The 22,022-nt window shown below is 53.7% G+C and overlaps 1 protein-coding gene across 1 annotated transcript; it reads left to right on the top strand.

Moving 5' to 3' along the window:
* The first annotated feature begins 1,530 nt into the window (after positions 1 to 1,530).
* Positions 1,531 to 19,309, top strand: PLD3 (phospholipase D family member 3). The gene is given in 13 exon segments (XM_065420718.1): positions 1,531 to 1,590; positions 1,593 to 1,703; positions 8,696 to 8,782; positions 10,460 to 10,525; positions 11,365 to 11,513; positions 11,859 to 12,042; positions 12,911 to 13,031; positions 13,752 to 13,879; positions 14,748 to 14,948; positions 15,201 to 15,340; positions 15,917 to 16,082; positions 16,927 to 17,026; positions 18,095 to 19,309. Coding segments are annotated over 13 exon segments (1,713 nt in total). The 3' UTR covers positions 18,295 to 19,309.
* Positions 19,310 to 22,022: the final 2,713 nt, after the last annotated feature.

Genomic DNA, 22,022 nt, shown 5'->3' with positions numbered 1-22,022 from the left:
TCCTGCTGCGTGGCTCAGTTCAGTTCCCATGTCATCCCTGGACACCACAAGCTTGCGGGGGCTGGGGTCCCCCCCATGGCTCATCCAGCCCTCACCCACTCTGCTCAGGGGGCCCTGATGGGGAGGCAGGCTTTTGTGAAGGCACATGACATGCACACATGGGGGTTGGGAGTGCCATGTGATGGGTTGGGCTGGGACAAGAGGATCCAGTTTCAAGGGAGACCTGGCTACTTTGGTGTGACACCCAAGGGCCCAGGAAGGAATGCAAGCTGGGCCATGTGGCTACCAGACAAACACAGGCACTGGCCTCTGTGCACACTTAGCAAAGATCTCTTTCCTACAACTTGTCTTGCTGCGGGTGTAACCGGGAGCTGCTGGTTCAAATCCTGACTCACCAGGTGTTGCTTAGTCCCCGGTGCTAAAGTCACTGCTCAGTCCAAACCCAGAGCGGATTTGGGTGAGGTGCTTCCTGAGCTACTACTTATTGTCAGATGCAAGCACAGTCATCACTTCAATTGGGTCAAACAGCACAGACCAGGCGGGACCGGCTGCGTGTTCCTGCCTGGGAGACAGTGGCCTACGCCCAGCGTGCTGGGGCCATGACCCCTGCCGGAGGCCCCTACGTACTACAGGGGACCAGCTGAGCGATCCAGAGAGGCAGTTATCCCAGGTCCTGGCCGCAACGTAGCAGAGAAGGTTCCATCCAGCACCCTCCCCTCGGCCCCAGACACCAGCCTCCATCGCCCGCCTGTCAAAAGTTCAAACAAGCCCCTTGGTGCTTCCTCCGGTGCTGCCCCGCGCGCTCGGGAGGAGCTCCCCGTAAACCTCTGCAAAGCAGCCTCCTTCGCGGCCCTCCTGAAAACTCTCCTTTTCTGGGCAAAGACTTGACAGCGGCTAGGTGGCCGGTGGGCTGAGAGCTCTGCCTGGGATGCTGGCCAGCATCGTCTCATTGTTCCCTCATGCCTGCCGGGATCCAGCGGCCATCTCTCGTCTACTACTCAGAGCGGCCTTTTGTCCTGGGTGTGTACAGCAGCACCGGGCGCCATGGGCTCCTAGGCCCGACTGTAACGCACCGAACGAAGCCCGAGAGAGAGCAGCCGTCTGTGTATATCGTTACTACTTGCATGCCAGTGGAACGGCCGGCCCCGAACCGGGATCAGGCCCGCACTGTGCCACACACAGAGTAACTAGCCCAGACAGCCGAAGGGGGGGAGAAAGGAAGGGTGATTCCCTCTCCTACAGATGGGGAAACTGAGGCGCGGGGAGATGCGGTGTCAGGGGCAGAGACAGGCATTGAACCAGATTGGCCGAGTCCTCGCCCAGCGCCTTCCCCATACGGCCCCCACTGTTCAGGAACAGCTGCCGGTGGACCGGGGCAGCCCAGCATCCATCTAGCCAGGCCGGCCATGCATTGACTGGCTGGGGGCTGGGGCAGTCCCGCCCCCCCGCTGCATTAGCTCCGGCTCGGGGGGGGGTTCCGGGGGGGGATTACTCTGCTCCTGGCGGCAGCACGTCTCGCCCCCCAGGCCGATGGAGCCCGGCCCAGAGGTGGGCAGGCTGGAGGGAGGGCGAGGCTCCACCCCTGGGAGGGGGAAGGCTGGTGTCTCCTCCCCACGGCCCGGGCTGTGTGCGCTGCTGCCGGGGCCGGGGCGAAGGGCCGGGGGACCCAGCCGGAGGGAGCGTGGGAACCGCTGCTCCCGCAGGTAGGCGGGGAGCAGGGGGGCCGGGCGCTGCCCGCTGGGGGGCCGAGGCAGCAGGACCTTGGCAGAGAGGGGCATTGTGGGTAAGGCCCAAAGGACTATTCGGGGGGGGGGGGGGGCTCAGGGGTGGAAAACCCTCCAGGACCTGAGTCACTGGTGCCCCGCACCTTGTGCCGCCAGTTGCACCCGTGCAAAGAGGGGCTCAGCACGGCCAGGCGCACAGGGAGATGTGGGGCAGCCCACCCAGAGCAGAGCCTGGCACGATGCCCGCTGCGGCTGCCTCTCCGTGGCACAGCTTGGGCATCGACACCCTGGAGTTATTGCTCCTCCGGGGAATGCGCAGCCGGAATCACTGGGATGCGGGATGGGGGGACAGGCGAACCCCGAGGGACGGCTGACCTGTCAGAGACACCTGGCTTGGCCTGGCGCCTGTCAGATAGACCAACCCGAGGACTGGACGCCGCTCTCCTGCCCTGGATAAACAATGAATCAGAGCAGCACCCATGGCCTTATGCTCAAAGGCTGCCTTTGCCAGCCTCAGCTTCTCTCCTGGGCCTGAGAATGGGGCACCGCAGAGAGGCCGTGGGAGGGGGGCGTGGGGATGGAGTGTGTCGAGTTTGGGGCAGGGGCTGGCCGAATGAAGCGGGGGGAGTGGGGATGGAGAGAAGCCAGGGAAGGAGAACTCGGAAAGAGAACGAAAAGGAGTAAGCGAGAAAGCAGGGGATGCACTGAGAGGAGCAGTGGCGAGGCGGAGGGCAGCGCATCAGCACCGGGGCAAGGAGACGGGGTCGTTCCCACGGGGCTAGGGACTCGCTGCAGCGAGGGGATTCCATGGTCGGCTACGACAGGGAGCAGTGTTGGGATTTCTTAGGGGAGCGCCCGGGGGCCGGCCCCCGCTGGGCCAGGCGCTGAACAAATGATCCCTGCCCCCAACTGCTGCCAAGCATTAGACACAGGTTAGCCTACGGAGACCGCCCGCCCCACGGGGGAAACTGGGAGACTGTCCCCCTCGCCACGAGGGGCAGGGGTCTCAGCCCACCAGCTGCCTAACCGCTGGGACGTCTGTTGGAGGCGTCCCGGCAAAGGAGCGTTTCCTGGCGGGTGCAGGCCGAGGAGGGAGCTGGGCCGATGTTTATGGGACCGCCTCCCCAGCACGAGGGGCGGCAGCAGAGAAAGCACACAGGGGCATTTGCACATTTAACAAGTGGGTGATGGAGGCTGGGGGCCTGGGCTGAGGGGAGCTAGAGTCGGCATCTCACGTGTGAGGAGAGGTAGGGTGGGGATAGGCCATGGAGGGCCCTGAAAGCAAAGACCCACCAAGGGAGGTTGATGTAGTCAAAACCACGGGCTGGACAATCTCTTTGCAGCCGCCCTCTGAATGGGCAAGTGTGGGGGAGATTGCACAGGTCAAGGCCAGAGAGAAGGAGCTTGCGGCAATCCAGCCGGGATGAGGCGGGCCTGGCTGCGAGGTTTAGCTGTGCAGATGGAGCGGAGAGGCCAGATCTTGGAGATGTTCTGCAGAAAGAGTTGGCAAGATTTCGACCTAGCCTGGATGTGAGGACCTAGAGAGAGGCCCAAGCTCAGACCTAGTGCTCCCTCCTCGTCGTCCTTGCCTCTCGCACCATCAGCCCTGCTCTTCTGAAGCCAAGGGAGGACAAGATTTCCAGAGCCTCTGTCCCCTCCTGGTTCCCCTCCTGCCTCTCGAATTGCTCCTTCAAAGGATCCTGTGGGGTTTCCACAGAGCTCTGTCCTGGGTCCCTGTTCTTCTCTCCTTCCACCTTATCTCTGGGCTCCACCTAAACCAAAGTGGAACCAGACTGCTGGCACTAAACATTAAAAAGGTTGTAGAGCAGTTTTTAAACTAGGAGATGGGGGAAAGCCGACTGCTGCAGAGGAGCGTGTGGATCGGACACAGACTTCTCTTAGGGGAGAGTCTGATGATAGAGAATCTCCAGGTTATAGTCAGGAGCAGAGGACTGAAAAGTATAATGTAAGGGCCGGATCAGATGATAAACAGTCACATAAAAAAGAATCTGGCACATCAGAAAAAGGCAGGCTAATAAACAGGGACAAGTTTTTAAAGTGCTTGTACACAAATGCCAGAAGTCTAAATAATAAGATGGGTGAACTAGAGTGCCTTGTGATAAAGGAGGATATAGATATAATAGGCATCACAGAAACCTGGTGGACTGAGAGCAATCAATGGGACACAATCATTCCGGGGTACAAAATATATCGGAAGGACAGAACAGGCCGTGCAGGGGGAGGAGTGGCACTATATGTTAAAGAAAGTGTAGATTCAAATGAAGTAAAAATCTTAAGCGAATCCACAGGTTCCATAGAGTCTCTATGGATAGAAATTTCATGCTCTAGTAAAAATATAACATTAGGGATCTATTATCGACCACCTGACCAGGACAGTAATAGTGATGATGAAATGCTAAGGGAAATTAGAGAGGCTATCAAAATTAAGAACCCAATAATAGTGGGGGATTTCAATTATCCCCATATTGACTGGGAACATTTCACTTCAGGACGAAATGCAGAGATAAAATTTCTTGATACTTTAAATGGCTGCTTCATGGAGCAGCTGGTACGGGAACCCACAAGGGGAGAGGCGACTCTAGATTTAATCCTGAGTGGAGCGCAGGAGCTGGTCCAAGAGGTAACTATAGCGGGACCGCTTGGAAATAGTGACCATAATACAATAGCATTCAACATCCCTGTGGTGGGAAGAACACCTCAACTGCCCAACACTGTGGCCTTTAATTTCAAAAGGGGGAACTATACAAAAATGAGGGGGTTAGTTAGACAAAAGTTAAAAGGTACAGTGACTAAAGTGAAATCCCTGCAAGTTGCGTGGGCCCTTTTTAAAGACACCATAATAGAGGCTCAACTTCAATGTATACCCCAAATTAAGAAAAACAGCAAAAGAACTAAAAAAGAGCCACCGTGGCTTAACAACCATGTAAAAGAAGCAGTGAGAGATAAAAAGACTTCCTTTAAAAAGTGGAAGTCAAATCCTAGTGAGGCAAATAGAAAGGAGCACAAACACTGCCAACTTAAGTGCAAGTGTGTAATAAGAAAAGCCAAAGAGGAGTTTGAAGAACGGCTAGCCAAAAACTCCAAAGGTAATAAAATGTTTAAGTACATCAGAAGCAGGAAGCCTGCTAAACAACCAGTGGGGCCCCTTGACGATGAAAATACAAAAGGAGCGCTTAAAGATGATAAAGTCATTGCAGAGAAACTAAATGGATTCTTTGCTTCAGTCTTCACAGCTGAGGATGTTAGGGAGATTCCCAAACCTGAGCCGGCTTTTGTAGGTGACAAATCTGAGGAACTGTCACAGATTGAAGTATCACTAGAGGAGGTTTTGGAATTAATTGATAAACTCAACATTAACAAGTCACCGGGACCAGATGGCATTCACCCAAGAGTTCTGAAAGAACTCAAATGTGAAGTTGCGGAACTATTAACTAAGGTTTGTAACCTGTCCTTTAAATCGGCTTCGGTACCCAATGACTGGAAGTTAGCTAATGTAACGCCAATATTTAAAAAGGGCTCTACGGGTGATCCTGGCAATTACAGACCGGTAAGTCTAACGTCGGTACCGGGCAAATTAGTTGAAACAATAGTAAAGAACAAAATTGTCAGACACATAGAAAAACATAAACTCTTGAGCAATAGTCAACATGGTTTCTGTAAAGGGAAATCGTGTCTTACTAATCTATTAGAGTTCTTTGAAGGGGTCAACAAACATGTGGACAAGGGGGATCCGGTGGACATAGTGTACTTAGATTTCCAGAAAGCCTTTGACAAGGTCCCTCACCAAAGGCTCTTACATAAATTAAGCTGTCATGGGATAAAAGGGAAGGTCCTTTCATGGACTGAGAACTGGTTAAAGGACAGGGAACAAAGGGTAGGAATTAATGGTAAATTCTCAGAATGGAGAGGGGTAACTAGTGGTGTTCCCCAAGGGTCAGTCCTAGGACCAATCCTATTCAATTTATTCATAAATGATCTGGAGAAAGGGGTAAACAGTGAGGTGGCAAAGTTTGCAGATGATACTAAACTACTCAAGATAGTTAAGACCAAAGCAGATTGTGAAGAACTTCAAAAAGATCTCACAAAACTAAGTGATTGGGCAGCAAAATGGCAAATGAAATTTAATGTGGATAAATGTAAAGTAATGCACATTGGAAAAAATAACCCCAGCTATACATACAACATGATGGGGGCTAATTTAGCTACAACGAGTCAGGAAAAAGATCTTGGCGTCATCGTGGATAGTTCTCTAAAGATGTCCACGCAGTGTGCAGAGGCGGTCAAAAAAGCAAACAGGATGTTAGGAATCATTAAAAAGGGGATAGAGAATAAGACTGAGAATATATTATTGCCCTTATATAAATCCATGGTACGCCCACATCTCGAATACTGTGTACAGATGTGGTCTCCTCACCTCAAAAAAGATATTCTAGCACTAGAAAAGGTTCAGAAAAGAGCAACTAAAATGATTAAGGGTTTAGAGAGGGTCCCATATGAGGAAAGATTAAAGAGGCTAGGACTCTTCAGTTTGGAAAAGAGAAGACTAAGGGGGGACATGATAGAGGTATATAAAATCATGAGTGATGTTGAGAAAGTGGATAAGGAAAAGTTATTTACTTATTCCCATAATACAAGAACTAGGGGTCACCAAATGAAATTAATAGGCAGCAGGTTTAAAACAAATAAAAGGAAGTTCTTCTTCACGCAGCGCACAGTCAACTTGTGGAACTCCTTACCTGAGGAGGTTGTGAAGGCTAGGACTATAACAATGTTTAAAAGGGGACTGGATAAATTCATGGTGGCTAAGTCCATAAATGGCTATTAGCCAGGATGGGTAAGAATGGTGTCCCTAGCCTCTGTTCGTCAGAGGATGGAGATGGATGGCAGGAGAGAGATCACTTGATCATTGCCTGTTAGGTTCACTCCCTCTGGGGCACCTGGCATTGGCCACTGTCGGTAAACAGATACTGGGCTAGATGGACCTTTGGTCTGACCCAGTACGGCCTTTCTTATGTTCTTATGTTTAAGTCAAAGGCGACGCCCAGGTTAGGAGCCGGAGTGACAGGCAGCATGGTGGTGTTGTCCACCGTGATCAAGAACGGGGGTAGCAGGGAGGACTTGGGTGGGGAAGATGAAGAGCTGTTTTAGCCATGCGGAGCTTGATCTGACAGCTGGACCTCCATGCGGAGAGGTCACAGAGACAGGCTGAGATTTCAGTTTGGACAGAAGGTGAGAAGTAGGTCAATGAGACGGGAGCTGAACTGATGTGTGTAGATGAAATGCCCCAGAGATAAGGTGGAAGGAGAGAAGAACAGGGACAGAGCTCTGTGGAAACCCCACAGGATCCTTTGAAGGAGCAATTCGAGAGGCAGGAGGGGAACCAGGAGGGGACAGAGGCTCTGGAAATCTTGTCCTCCCTTGGCTTCAGAAGAGCAGGGCTGATGGTGCGAGAGGCAAGGACGACGAGGAGGGAGCACTAGGTCTGAGCTGGGCTCATTAGAGACTTTGCATGGGGGCAGGGAATGTCCTTCCTGACCTCTGCAGGCAAGCGGTCACAGCCTGAATGTGCTGACTGACCCCTCCTGCAGCAAAACTTCCTTCTTTCTGCCCAAGACACATGACAGCCTCCCCCGTGCCTGGTGTCTCCAGCCTTGTGACCCAACATTTGCCCTTGTGAAATCCGTCCCGCTGTCCCCATCCCCCACCCCAGCAAGGAGGCCTGGGGCAGGGAGGGCGATGCCCGGGAGGGAATTCAGCACCGTGCGATCCATGGCGCAGCGAGTGCGTCCTCAGTGGAACCAGAGAGATGGGGGAGGCACTCAGCCGACATGTACTGCACCCCCTCCGCAGCTGCGGGAGTGCTGCACTACATGAGTGGCTGGGCTAGAAACCCACGTCCTGCTGCTTACGCCGGGTGTGCTGAGGAGAGGTGGAGCCGGGAGAGGAGGGGCCGCTAACTAGTGAGAGAAGAAGTATGTGTCGGGCTGAACAGATGGGGGTGCAGGGACTGGCTAGACAGGCCGATGGGGGTGGGAGGGGATGGATGGATGGTTTGTCCCATGACTTTTTCCTAATGTCAGGCCCACTCAGACATTATAGGCCACAGCCTCAGCTGCGGCAAGTCTTAACTTCACAGGAGCGGAGCCGCTGAACTCGAGCTGTGGGCCTATGGATTTAAAGCCCAATTCGAACGCTGCGGGTCCTGGGTTTGGGTTCTGCCTAGGGAGCGTGTGAATAACTCGGCCTGGCAGTGCGCTAGCAGGTGCCTGCTCGGGCCATCCCAGCTGGCTCAGGGGCTCAGAGGTTGGGGCTAGGAAAATGTGTATGTGTTACTGAGTGACTCACCCGGGGCAAAAGGACAGCAGGGCGGGGGCTTCACGGACAAGAAGAAAGGATCCCAGCACAGCTGGGAACTGCCCATGGTTCTGCTCAGCGCCTTTGCTGGGAGAGCTGCTGTCATGGGGACAGACCCAGGTTAGTGCCCAGTGCTGGCAGCCAAGCCCTGTTTGCTGGGGTGCCATCCCGTTTCACTCCAGTGACAGACATTTGTAAGGGGGCCCCAGGGCAGCTGTCCCCCATTTCCCCCCCATCCCCAGCTACCAAAGAGCGCGCTGGGCTCAGTTCTGGCTCACAGAGCAGCCACAGAAACGCCAGCCCAGGGCAGAGTGCAGAATGAGGATGTGGAAGGTAGAAAGAAACCAGCTGTGGTTTTAGATCCCAGGTGGAGTTTGCAGTGCCAGCTGTTAGCGCACGCCGCCTCTCGCTGGTGAGCGGATCACATTTGCCCTGGAACCACAGAGAGAATTAATGTGGCAGTCACAGGGTTACTTATAGCCAGTCACCTTCTAGAGTATAATTTAGCAGGACCCAATTCTGATCTCACTTCCGCTGGCTTAAATGAGGCGTAACTCCAGTGAAATCACGTTCTGCTCCCATCTGGCCTTTTCCAGGTTTGCTGGTTCGTTCTCCTGCTGCGTCACTCAACACTGGGCCTACGAGGTTCTGGAAAAATGAAGCCCTCTGTAACCCCCAAGAAGGTATGCCTTAGAAACGGACACAAACTCTCCATCTCCTTCTTGGATCCTGCCATTGGCTGCTCTAGTGAAGGTCCCGAGTCTGTGTGGGCTCCGGGGAGAATGTCCCAGGGTCTCATTCTCCTGGTCTTTGTATACATGCTTAAGGTTCGTCAGATGCTGAGCCCCAACGTACGTCTCTCGGGCTGTGGTTAACCGTGGAGCCTGACAGATGCACGAGGTGCTGCCGTGCCCTGGGAGTCTGCAGCAACATTAACTTGCTTCAGTGTTTTACTGCAGGGCCCGAGTAAACAGGAGTCTGTTGGTGCTCTGGCCAGAGGCAGCTCTGAGGAGTAGCCCCGGGTCATGGAGTAGAAGCGTCTACATGGTCTGAATCTAGGTTGCTCTCAGCCCTCTGTAAAACAGGGACGTCCACATGCATTCAAAGGTGCGTGGTGCGTTCTCCAGCCAGGTGCAATGGCTGGGACGGAGGTGGCTGGGCCTGGGCCAGGGTCGGAGGGAAGAGGCAGGAGCAAGGCAGGGTCTGCTTTGCTGCTCGGGAACTTCTGGTTTACACGGCTAGAGCAGCTGAATTGGGCAGCCATAGGGTTCCGTCACTCTGGTCTCTTCGGCCAGGACGTCCCACAGTGCCTCACCCTCACTTTGCCTCTGGGGAACTCAGCAATGTGGTGCATCAGTTACCCAGGTTCCCACAAGCCTGGGTTCTACACCCCCGCATCCTTACAACCAGGACCAGTGGCCAAATTCCCAGCATTGAGATTTGAGCTGAGGAGAGAATTTTGCCAGATACCCTTAATGTGTGATAGTAAAATGCTAACTCAAAGCCCCGGAGGCCTCGCTCTGGGATCTTCCCTCACCTGAATCTGCACAAAGCCCCTGGGTTAGGTTCTCCCCTAGAACATGTCACATGTGGGACACTAAAACCTAACAGTGGAAAAAACCGACAGAGGAAGCCAAAGGTTACAAGGCAAAATGGGAACACGCTTTCTTCTTTTCAGCCACTGCCAGGCCAGGCTTGTGATTGCAATTAGTCCCCGAAGCAAATGGGCTGTTTCCATAGCAGTCATTGGTGCCTGGGGTCCTTTGAATCACAGAACTGGGTCTCTTTTCCCTTGGACCTAAAACAGAATCTTCCATTTCCCCGTCATTTTACACTCCACATTCTGCTGGCAGTGAAATGAGCGAGAGCAGAGGGAGATTGGTGCAAATCGAACCACTGCTCTGGTTCGCTTTACAAGGAGTGCACCTAAGAGATGTATTGGGCAGTCTTTACATAGCAACTCGCCACAGGCCATCTGCACCAAAGTACAGACCTCTCCCGCTTGAGCTAAAGGAGTGGCTTCTTTAGCCAGCGGCAGCACGAGGCTGTTGTCCTCTGTGGTCCAGCCACTTTACAAGCATCAGACAAAACCCCAGGGACACCAAGGACTGCAGGATATGGTCTAATAACGCATGGCAGCTTGGGAGGAGTTATGGCCCAGAGGCACAGAAGTATTTAGGCTCCAAACGTCCATTGAAAGCACTGAAAGCTAGGAACCCAACTACTTGTGTTCATCGGGGCCTGTCACCACCCCCTGCATGCTCCCACTGCACAAGGTGCATCCAGTCTGCCCCTGAGATTTCAACACTCCCTGTTGTTTCAGACACAGCATACAGCTGTCTTTTCCTGTCCCCTCACAGCTGAACGCTCTAGAGAGCCGGGAAGAGCTCCTGCTGCCTAGGCAGCCGAACCGGCTTTCCCAGAAGGTAAGTTGTCTCCAAGCGGCTGAGCTCAGCCAGAAAACCACGGAGTCAGCAGAGCAGAACGGCCCCATAAAGGAGGCGCTTGTTCTGCATTCCCCGGGTCATGCTGGGCTGGTTCTGCTTATGTTTGCATCACGCCCCCGGGGGTGGCTGTAAGTGGCGTGACGTTTACAGCTTGTGTTCGCGGAGAACTGCCAGAGCAGGGGACGCTTACAGCTCAGCTCCAGCACTGGCTCCAAGTCAACAGGCTTGCCATTCACACCAGAGCGACTCTCTTGACTTAGCTGGAGTGGATCAGTCCAGTTCCATTGACTTCAGTGCAGCAATTGGCAGCTGAGAATCAGGCCCCCTTGGCTTCGGGGGACTTGCTCCCAATTTACAGCTGCGTAAGTGAGCACAGAATCACGCCCAGTAGGTTCTGTTGCACCGGTTTATGACCCGCTGGTAGGTGGCTTGTGTCAGTCAGACTTGGCTACACCTGGGCGTGCAGGCGGGTGAACGAGCGGCTGCGATCACAGGGCCGGATTCTTCTCTTGCTTACACCAGGATAAACCAGGAGTAACTTTATTAAAGACAGTAGAGACACACCAGTGTAAAACTGGTGTGAGACCAGAACTATGCTCTGTGGGTCTAGCCATTGTCTTCTCCTTGTGCGGTCATTCACACCAGTGCAAACAGTGCAGAGGGGGTACAAAATGCTGTCTGAGTCAGTAGCATTTCACACCCATTGTGCACTAGTGAAAATGACTGCACGGGCGCAGGGCAGGCCCAGGCTTTGGCTTTTCAGCTGAATGTCTCAAGCGCCTGCCCGTCTCCATTTTGTTCTCTCTTTCCGCCCCCAGTACCCGCGCCGTGCCCTGCTGGCTGTGATCCTGGTGGGCGTGCTCTTGGCCGGGGTTCTCACTCATCTCTTAGTTTTTCCGTTCGGTTCCCCTTTGGGAAGAGGGAAAGTGGGGCAGGATCCAGACAACACGTGCAGTGACCCTTGCAGGTGAGTGACTCGTGAGCATGGGTTTTTTAATGATTGCACGGCCGGGCGTCTCGGCCTTTGCTCACTAGCAATCCCCAGCCATCTGCTCGGTTTCTCCCATGGCGCGCTCTGCCAGAGTACGGGGCAGCCTAGCCCAGGATCCTTTGCACCCAAGTATTAATGCTCTCAGAACAGGCCCAGTTCACTGCTGTCCTGTACCTTGGGCAGTCATGTACACACCAGTGCAACATGCCATCCTTGGGCCCCACCCCACTGTGCACGGCTGTAAGTGACGGCAGGAGGCTGTGATGAGCTGGGCCCGACGTGGGCCAGCTCAGAGGTGATCAGTGTTGTCGTCCCTGGTAGGATTGTGCTGGTGGAAAGCATCCCCGAGGGAATGGTGTACGAAGCCAACAGCACGGTGAACCCGTCCACTTTTCAGGCCTGGAGCAACCTGATCGGAGGTGCTAAGAGCAGCTTGGACATCGCCTCTTTCTATTGGACCCTGACAAACGATGACACGCACACTCAGGAAGCCACGGCTGACCAAGTAAATAGCAAAAGCTTAATTAGGGGCTGGATCCTGCCAGGGCCTGATCCCGCCTCGGGCTCCAGCCCGGGAGTCGACCTGCTAAAGTCAGTGGAACTGCTCCCCTGCTCAGCGTGTGCTCATATGCTTTGCTGGACAGGGCCAGAACGCTCCTCAGCCTGCAGGTTGGCGCTCCCAGGGCTGGCGCCAATGTGACTACCTTGTATTGTAATTGACAGAAATAAGCTGTACTGATCTAACTGCATCACTTCCAAACCCGCGTGTAGAAAAGTGCCGAGACTCCTCTTGGGACCCCTGGATTCATTCATTCACTCTGACACCACTGTGTCAATAAGACCCAGCTGTCCCTGGGCTAGGGCAGAAAACCGCAGTCGAATCAGCTGAATCCACCCCCAAATTAGCGTCTAATTACCAAGCTAGTAACGGGTTCCTCTTCCCAGGCCATCAAGGAAGCCAGTTAGGGAAGGCTGTTGAGTGGAACATTGATTTGCCGGAGCTTGAGCCTCCTTTTGCAAAGCCTCTTTCATGGCTTTGGTTAGATCAGAGCGGGTCATGCTGGCTCGGATCCTGGCAGAGAAAAGAGCCAGGGCCAGACTGGAAGGAGATGCAGTGAGTCCGCCCCGCCCAGCAGGGAGCCCCGTGAACTGGGAAGGCAAGCCCAATGCCCAGCCCCTGCCCCATGCAGAGAGACCAGCCCGAGTCAGGGGTGAGTTTCCCCTAGTCAGTGTGATGCCCATGGGGCTGTGTGTATCGGCCCATGCACATGGCCGGATGAATCATGCCCACTTTGAGCGGGTGAGGAGGCAGCGTTGGCAGAGAGCCCCTCCTCTGGACTTACTGGCGTTTGTAACTCCTCTTCTAAAAACAGGGTGAAGAAATCCTGGCAGAACTGCTGCAGTTACCCCAGCGAGGCATCTCGGTGAGAATCGCAGTCAGCAGCCCGTCCTCGAAGCAGCCCCTGGACGACCTGCAAGCGCTGGAACAGAGCGGTGAGATTCCTGAGTGTCGGGGGCCCAACCTGAGACCCCCTGATGGGGTCGGATTTCCAGAAAGAGCCGAGCACCCACCCTCTGAAAATCAGCCCCTTCATGGTCATTTTGGGGACCCAAAATTCACTAGGCACTTTTGAATATCTTGGCTGTTCTCACACCAAAGCAGCCTGCTTAGCCCCATCAGTGTAAGGGACCGGGACATAGGCGGTCTGGCCTAGTGGTTACAGCTGGGCTGAGGTCTGCCCACCAGGGACAGGAGTCGCAGGACTCACAAGGCTGGATCCCATAAACAAGAGTCAGGCTGGGGTCGAAGACCAGAGATCAGGGGACGAGGGGAAGTCTGGCACTGCAGCAGGCCATGGCCCGTGTGGTTGCCCAGACAAGTTCCTGGGCCAGCCCCTGGGATTAAGTAGGGGCACATGGCCAATCAGAGGGCCGCAGGGTACTGTCACTCGGGGTCTCTTGGGCGGTACTTCCTGCGGCACTGGAGACCCAGGTCCTAGTCCCCGAGTCCTTACAATCGGGGTTCTGATAACGAACCACTGGGCACCGCCTGGCCGTGTCACAAGAGGCTCTGCGAGAAGACACCCGGGGAATCCGGAAACGGCTCCCCAGGGCCCCCTCTGGCCGGTTTGGCGCCTGTGCGGCTCTCCGAAGGGACCGTTCCTATTCCGGGACCTGGCCGTGAAAGAGCTCCATGTCCTTTACAAACCCTAGGGGCTGCTGTCCGCAAAGTCAACATGCGCAGGCTGACTGGCGGGGTGCTGCACACCAAGTTCTGGATCGTTGACAAGACGCACGTCTATCTCGGCAGCGCTAACATGGACTGGCGTTCCCTCACCCAGGTAAACACCTCCTAGGGGCAAGAGGGTCTTTGCCCGAGCTGGGGTGCCACATACGCTTGTGCCTTTGATGGGCTGTTCTCCATCTGGGGTCGTCAGAAGGAGCCCTGCTTGAGGGGGCAGGCGCTGGGCGGGCTCTGAGCTAGGACTGAGGCGGGACCAGTCTGGGATGTAGGGAAAGCTGAGGGAGCGTCGCTTAGTGCTGAGAGTAGGAACTGGAAGCCAGGAACTGGTCCCAGCTCTGCTACTGACTTGGGGCTCTGCCTGGCAATGAGCGGCACGGAGCCTGACCCCATACAGACCCCATTGAAGTCAATGGCCAGGGGAGGAGCCAGCCACATGGGCCTCGCTGTGGAACTGGGGTGTTGGTCTCTAACATCTAGGATTCTTCATGCCCAAGCCTGCGGGGGCTGGGAACCCTGGGGGCTGCCGAAGACCCTTCCTCAGGAAAATCAAAGCATCTCTGTAGCAAAGTGCCATGGGCTGAAGGTCAGACCTGCTGCGTATGGCCCCTTGGAGAGAGGCCGTGTAGCCTGATGGAAATGTTATTTCCACGCCTGGGGCCAGGAGCAGTTTGGACTGGCTCCAGCCCCACTTTGATTGGCTGTTCTTCATCTGGGGCTGTCAGAATGAGCCCAGCAGAGACACTGGCAAGGCCAGCGCTGTCGCTCTGATTCTTTGGGGCGCTCAGGTACTGTGTTGCCAATGAGAACCTAGAGAGATTAGCTAGAGAGGAAGGGGGGGAAGGAGTCCCCAGAGGCTCTGAAACCTCCAGCCAAAGAAATCCGCGGCTTACACAACCACGGCGCTGGGAATTCTTCACGCCAGCCGGCTGCACGTGACGGGGAGTTCTGGGCTGCTTGTCCCGCAGGTGAAGGAGCTGGGCGCGGCCGTCTACAACTGCAGCTGCTTGGCCAAGGACTTAGGGAAGATGTTTGAAGCCTACTGGGTTCTGGGGGTGCCAGACGCCTCCATTCCATCACCCTGGCCGGCCAATTACTCCACCACGTACAACAAGGAGACGCCTCTGGAGGTGCAGCTGAACGGGACAGATGCCGGCGTGTACCTTTCTGTAAGTTGAGGCACCTCAGGGTAACCCTCTTCTGCCCCTTCTTATTGGTTTCATGTAGGAGTTGCCATAACCGAACAGACCCTTGTTCTGGTCAGTCACCTCGCCTCCTGCAGTGGCCAATACCTGCTGCTTCAAAGTGAATTCAAGCCCCCCGGGGTGCACCTGACCAGTCAGGCAGTGTTGCACATGGAAGGAAAATTTCCTTCCCAACCGTGCAGCCGTCAGCTTGACCCCTCTCTGTGCTGTGCCCAGAGCTCCCCGCCAGCCTTGTGTGCCGAGGGACGGACGGAGGACCTCCATGCGCTGCTCGGCATCATCGACGACGCCAGCCAGTTCGTGCACATCGCCGTGATGAGCTACCTGCCGACCATGGAGTTCTCGCACCCCAGGAGGTAAAGCCTCAGCAGCCCTTTGCGAAGCAGCTCTCAGGCCGAGCACACGCTGGGCACACGGCGGTGCTGAGTTCGCAGCGCAGTGCGTGCCAGTGGGCATAAGCTGTGTCTGAGTTGAATTCAGTAACAAGGGCAGGGGGGTGTAATCCTCGTCCTTTAAGGCTTCACCCGCCTCCACTGCCCATCTCTCAGCCTTTGTTTCCTCCTGGGCCCCATGTGTGACTCAGACTTCTCCCTTGAACACTCCTGTGTCTGCTGCTGATCCACTCCATGCCTTTTTCATGCCACGCCCTCTGTTGGGAACTGCTAGGATTGCGCAGAGTAAAACCCATGGGCCCCGTTTTCAAAAGGGGCCTGTGATTTTAGCAGCCCAAATTGAGATGCCCTAAGGGACGCAATCTTCATCGGATGTCCCTTCTTTCAGGCGTTGCACATGGGGCATCCTAAAATTGCTAGTCCATTCTGAAGATTCAGGCCAATATATTTGAAAAAGTTACTTGACAAGGACCCCAGGCAGCCACCACTGTAGCTAGTAATTCGGAGAGGCGCCAGGGCAAGCCTTGTTTGTTTCCCCAGGTATTGGCCAACTATTGACAATCATCTCAGGAAAGCAGCCTACGAAAGGCAAGTCCACATTCGACTGCTGATTGGCTGCTGGGAGCACTCCAAGCCAGCCATGTTTCCTTTCCTGAAATCTCTGGCTGCCATGCAGGACAATAGGACGCACTACAGTGTGGAAGTGGTGAGTAATGCTCCGAGCTCGGCACAGCAGCAGGGGGCCGGAATCCTGGAGTTCGGATCTTGCCTCTTACACTCATTCCCCTTCTTGTGGCTTTTGGCAAGTCCCTAAAGCCCTGATCCAGCAAAGCACGTAAGCCCACGGTTAAAGCGAAGCACGCGTAGTCCTGACCTCCATTGAGACTGCTCCTCTCTGGACTGGTTTCCTCATCCATAGAATGCTGGAGCATTTGCCGGAAAGATTTCTCCAGGGTTGTATTTGTGGTAGGAGACCAGCTGGATCCAAAGGGCCTCGCTGAGACTAAAGGGACCATTGTCCCTCATTCCCCGAGCCGTGAAATCAACCCAGCCAATCAAACTAGGAACCTCGCTGATCACGCAGTGGTGCCTCTGAGCAGGGTTCTGTGGGGAAATCGGGGAGCGCGTGTCCTGGAATCAGCTGCGAGGGGAGCACAGCCGAGCCCACGGCCAGTGCTGTGGCTGGGAGTCGGTTTAGGGTATATCTGCACAGTCTGTTCCGCAGCAGCTGGAGTCTCGGGTGAGACTAGCTAGATCCGATTCTAAGGGTTGATTGGCTGCTGTTGCCCTGCGCGTTGTGCCACCATGGACACCAGTACAAAGAGCAGGCAAGGTGGGTGCATTTTACACTCCCTCTGCAGTGGCAGCAGTGACTGCACATGGTGCAGGGGCCAGAGAATCAGGACCTGGGGCTTTGTCCACCTAGGCCTGGTCGCCACACTGCAGGCGTTGGGTTCAGCCCGGCTCTTTCACGGCCGGTGTTTGCGGTGCAGTGATGCGGTAGGACACTCATTCCATGGGGTCTCTGTTTTCCTCCCTTCCATCTAAAGAGGCTCTTCACCGTTCCAGTCAATGAAACACAAGCCGAGATCCCCTACGCGAGAGTCAACCACAACAAGTACATGGTCACCGACAAGGTGGCCTATATCGGTGAGTAGAGCCCGCTGCCGACCCCTCCCTACCGCCACTATTAAACACGTCCTGTCTCCTTGTCGCACTGACAAACCCTCTCCCCGCACACTGGATAACATCGTTCAGGGTTACGTACTAAATAACCCAGAGCCGGGGAGAGCGCGGGAGCTCTAGGTGAGCAAAGGCTGTGCTGTGTCCAGGCAAGATTTGACAGGAGATGGCGAGGCGGCGTGGCACAGACTCCAACTGCCGGCACAGGAGACCGCCCCTGCGTGGACGGTGGCGGGAGGAAAGTGAAACTAGTTGGCCCCGGGGAACAAGGAGGGGGGCAGAGCAAGAGGCACGCCACTGGTACGATTCTCAGCTACTCCGCTCCTGCGTGCAGGGAGAGACCCTTACAATGGTGTCAGCTGCAGGGGCCTAAGTCTGCTCTAATTTACTTTCTGCTTCTCATAGCCTCAGGGGAGCAGAGACTAGCCGGGCGCTGGGCACTCCGGCCGCACCCCTAGGCCAGAGACTGGCGGGGGCAGACGCCTTACACCAGCCCCACCCAGCTGGGGCGGCATCCGCACAAAGGGGGCTGCTCAGGGGCCATTCCCACTCGCTTTAAGGCCCTTTTACACACTGCCAGAATGGTTTAAAGGGGCCTTCGTGTGAATGAGACTCGGGCCCAGAGGCTGTAGGGTCAGGACAGGGGGAGCAAGGCCGTGAAGGAGTTTAACTATAAAGTGGGCAGCTTTGAACTCAAGCCTGAAGCACACAGGGAACCAGCGGAGGGGCCTGCACATGGCCGGTCTGTGCTCCCCGTCAGTGCACATGAGAGAACAGCAACTGCGCGCTGTGGTGTTGGACTCGGGGGGGGGGGGGGGAGGGGCATGTTCCTAGCTAGGACAAGAGGAGAGGAATTGCAGACTGAGGGCGTACCCAGGAAATGCTGGGGCAGGCAGCACACCCAGCAGAGATTCTTCGGACATGCCTGGGTTGATAGAACAGACGTGTCCGATATGGGAGAGCCCAGGGCTGCCAGCGTCATGATGGCGTTTGGGCCGGCAGGTGCGATAAGCTCTCTCCTCCTTCTCCCCAAAGGTACCTCCAACTGGTCAGGAGACTATTTTGTCAGAACAGCAGGATCTGCGCTTGTGGTGAACCAGAGCGACGCAAATGCCCAGGGCGAGCTCACAGTGCGGGAACAACTCCAGGCCGTGTTTGAACGGGACTGGAACTCCAAATACAGCAGGGACATCAGCACCTTAGGCCAGTGGGAAGACATCTGCAGAGGTCACTAGGAGGCTACGCCGCGGAGGATTGACGGAAGGGAATCCTGGCATCACAGAACCACCTGGCTACAGCATGTCAAGGCAGCATGGCTACCCCAGCACTGCAAACATGGTGGGGTTGACAGGTCCCTTCCAGAGCCTGAAATATCCGGTGTCACCTGGTTTCTTGCTAGCCCCTTTGGTTTATCTGCAATGGTGTTAGTCATTTTTTGAGCCCTGGTGTCTCTCGGGAACACAAGGACACCCCATCTTCAAACACTAACAGCTGAGCCAGGCTGGGGAGAGTTCATCCTTTTCTCTACCACACCCCAGCTGCTGGTTTCCCTGTGCTGAACTGAGCAGGAATTTTCGGGTGTAGGCCAGTGGAATGGGCTTCCATAGCATCTGATATGTAATGGCCCAGATCCCCGTCAAAGGGTTCGTATACAGGGGAGGTGCTAGTAAAGTCTAATTTGTGTCTGTATTTTCAATCCATTCGGAAGGAAGATACAGCGAGTTACACAGGGGGAGTTATACAAAGAGAACATATACACAGACACAGGATGGAATTCATCAACGATCAGCAGGACAAGGCGTGGCCAGGGAACCATTGATGTCCTACTGCAGCCCTATTTTAAATACTTATGTAGGAACTGAACCGATGCCTAGGTCTTGTGCTGCCCTTCTGCCCGGGGGTGAATTTCATTTACTCTCCATGAATTGATATGATCTTCTGAAAATTCACTGCAAGGCAGGGATCTGTAGCAGGGTCTCGCAAGGAACAAGGAAAGCATTAACTCAGTAGCTGAAAACTTGACGGGGAGAACAGGAAATAGGTTTGAATAAAGTCACCAGTTATGGAGGTGCGGGTCACAACACTCAGGTAAAGGTTGAGTTCCATGTTGTACTCAAAGCAGGGATTCAGCCTCTTTATATTGTAAGAAAAATGTAGTGTTCCCTCCTCAAACATACTGTATTTCCTCTCTGAACGCAGAATGACTCTTCTGAGAATTTCCATGTAAATCCATTCATTAATTCACTCATTAAAATTAATACACAACTGGTTCTTTTAAAAAAAATTAGCCTCTGTGTCACTCTTTTCTTTGTCCCAAATGAGCTGAACAGAATGACGTAGCTATTTCAAACTTTCCATAAGCTTAACATTAATGGAACTCTGGGGCCGAGGCTCTATTGGAAGCAATAGGTTGTAATGAAGCAAAATGATTAAGTACACCTCTACCCTGATATAACACAACCCGATATAACACAAATTCGGATACAACACGGTAAGACAGTGCTCCGGGGGGGCGGGGCTGCGCACTCCGGCGGATCAAAGCAAGTTCGATATAACGCGGTTTCACCTATAACGCGGTAAGATTTTTTGGCTCCCGAGGACAGCGTTATATCGAGGTAGCAGTGTATTGTGATTAGATAGGTTACAGAGAGGTTCAGGTAACTCTTAGTTGGGCCCATCGTGACATCGAGGTAACCCCACCTTTCCTGTCCAGCTAGTTTGCAGCCATGAGTCTATGGGAGACTTAGTGCTATTGGGGGGCTGGAGAAGTGCCAAGAACAACACAAGTTGGTCCAATAAAAACCAATATCTCTCCCACCTTGTCTGTCTAATATCCTGGGACTGACCCGGCTACCACAACCCTGCATGCAGAGTTCTCACTGGCAGATTCCTTGGCCCAATGGTCACTGTTCTTTGAAGCTTCTGTAGCTGTCCTCTGGCTTTGGCCTCGGTGCTTGGAAAGGTCTGTTGCACACGGAGGCAGCAGCAGAGACATATTGGGACAAAAAGATGTTGCAGTTCTCCCCAAACCCAGCATTATGAACCCTGGCAATTCACAGCTCAGGTTACTTTCTGTGAAGTGTATCAGAGGGGTAGCTGTGTTAGTCTGGATCTGTAAAAAGCAACAGAGAGTCCTGTGGCACCTTTAAGACTAACAGATGTATTGGAGCATAAGCTTTCGTGGGTGAATGCCCACTTCGTCGGATGCATGTAATGGAAATTTCCAGGGGCAGGTATAAATATGCTGGCAAGAATCAGTCTGGAGATAATGAGGTTAGTTCAATCAAGGAGGTTGAGGTGCTCTGCTAGCAGTTGAAGTGTGAACACCAAGGGAGGAGAAACTGCTTCTGTAGTTGGATAGCCATTCACAGTCTTTGTTTAATCCTGATCTGATGGTGTCAAATTTGCAGTACAAATAGTGATGGCCACGTTAACACCACCCTATACCAAAAACCCACCGACTGCTATGCCTACCTTCATGCCTCCAGCTTCCACCCTGGACACGCCACACGATCCATCGTCTACAGCCAAGCACTGAGGTACAACTGCATCTGCTCCAACCCCTCAGACAGAGACCAACACCTACAAGATCTTCACCAAGCATTCTCAAAACTACAATACCCGCACAAGGAAATAAGGAAACAAATCAACAGAGCCAGACGTGTACCCAGAAGCCTCCTGCTACAAGACAAGCCCAAGAAAGAAGCCAACAGAACTCCACTGGTCATCACCTACAATCCTCAGCTTAAACCTCTCCAATGCATCATCAGTGATCTACACCCCATCCTAGACAATGATCCATCTCTTTCACAGACGTTGGGAGGCAGGCCAGTCCTCGCCCACAGACAACCTGCCAAACTTAAGCATATTCTCACTAGCAACCACACACCGCACCATAACAACTCTAACTCAGGAACCAATCCATGCAACAAACCTCGATGCCAGCTCTGCCCACATATCTACACCAACAACACCATCACAGGACCTAGCCAGATCAGCTACAACATCACCGGTTCATTCACCTGCACGTCCACCAATGTTATATATGCCATCATGTGCCAGCAATGCCCCTCTATGTACATTGGCCAAACTGGACAGTCACTACGTAAAAGGATAAATGGACACAAGTCAGAAATCAGGAATGGCAATATACAAAAACCTGTAGGAGAACACTTCAACCTCCCTGGCCACACAATAGCAGATGTAAAGGTAGCCATCTTACAGCAAAAAAACTTCAGGACCAGACTCCAAAGAGAAACTGCATCCGAAGAAGTGGGTTGTAGCCCACGAAAGCTTATGCTCTAATAAATTTGTTAGTCTCTAAGGTGCCACAAGTACTCCTGTTATTTTTGCGGATACAGACTAACACGGCTGCTACTCTGAAACCTGCTGAGCTCCAGTTCATTTGCAAATTTGACACCATCAGATCAGGATTAAACAAAGACTGTGAATGGCTATCCAACTACAGAAGCAGTTTCTCCTCCCTTGGTGTTCACACTTCAACTGCTAGCAGAGGACCTCACCCTCCCTGATTGAACTAACCTCGTTATCTCCAGACTGATTCTTGCCAGCATATTTATACCTGCCCCTGGAAATTTCCATTACATGCATCCGATGAAGTGGGCATTCACCCACGAAAGCTTATGCTCCAATACATCTGTTAGTCTTAAAGGTGCCACAGGACTCTGTTACTTCACAGAAAGCCAAACCTGTGCAGATAAGAAATACACCATTAAGGCACCTCCACAACCTTCACTCTGCCCTGCAGTGATATCAGGAGGGGAAAATAATATGCAAAAAAATCCCCTCAGGTGTCAGTTTAATGTAAACTGGGCCCACAAATGATAAAATGTCTTAATCCTAATCATGTGGCTGTTGCCCAGTGTCATTACAAACAGAATTCCCCACTCACACCAGGCTGTATCCACTTTGCACCAGTGTATATAGTGACACAAGATACAGG

Source organism: Emys orbicularis, chromosome 21 (assembly GCF_028017835.1).
Source record: "Emys orbicularis isolate rEmyOrb1 chromosome 21, rEmyOrb1.hap1, whole genome shotgun sequence".
In the NCBI taxonomy this organism is placed as follows: Eukaryota; Metazoa; Chordata; order Testudines; family Emydidae; genus Emys; species Emys orbicularis.
Note: the sequence above shows the minus strand (reverse complement) of the source record. Positions and strands in the feature narration are given on the sequence as shown.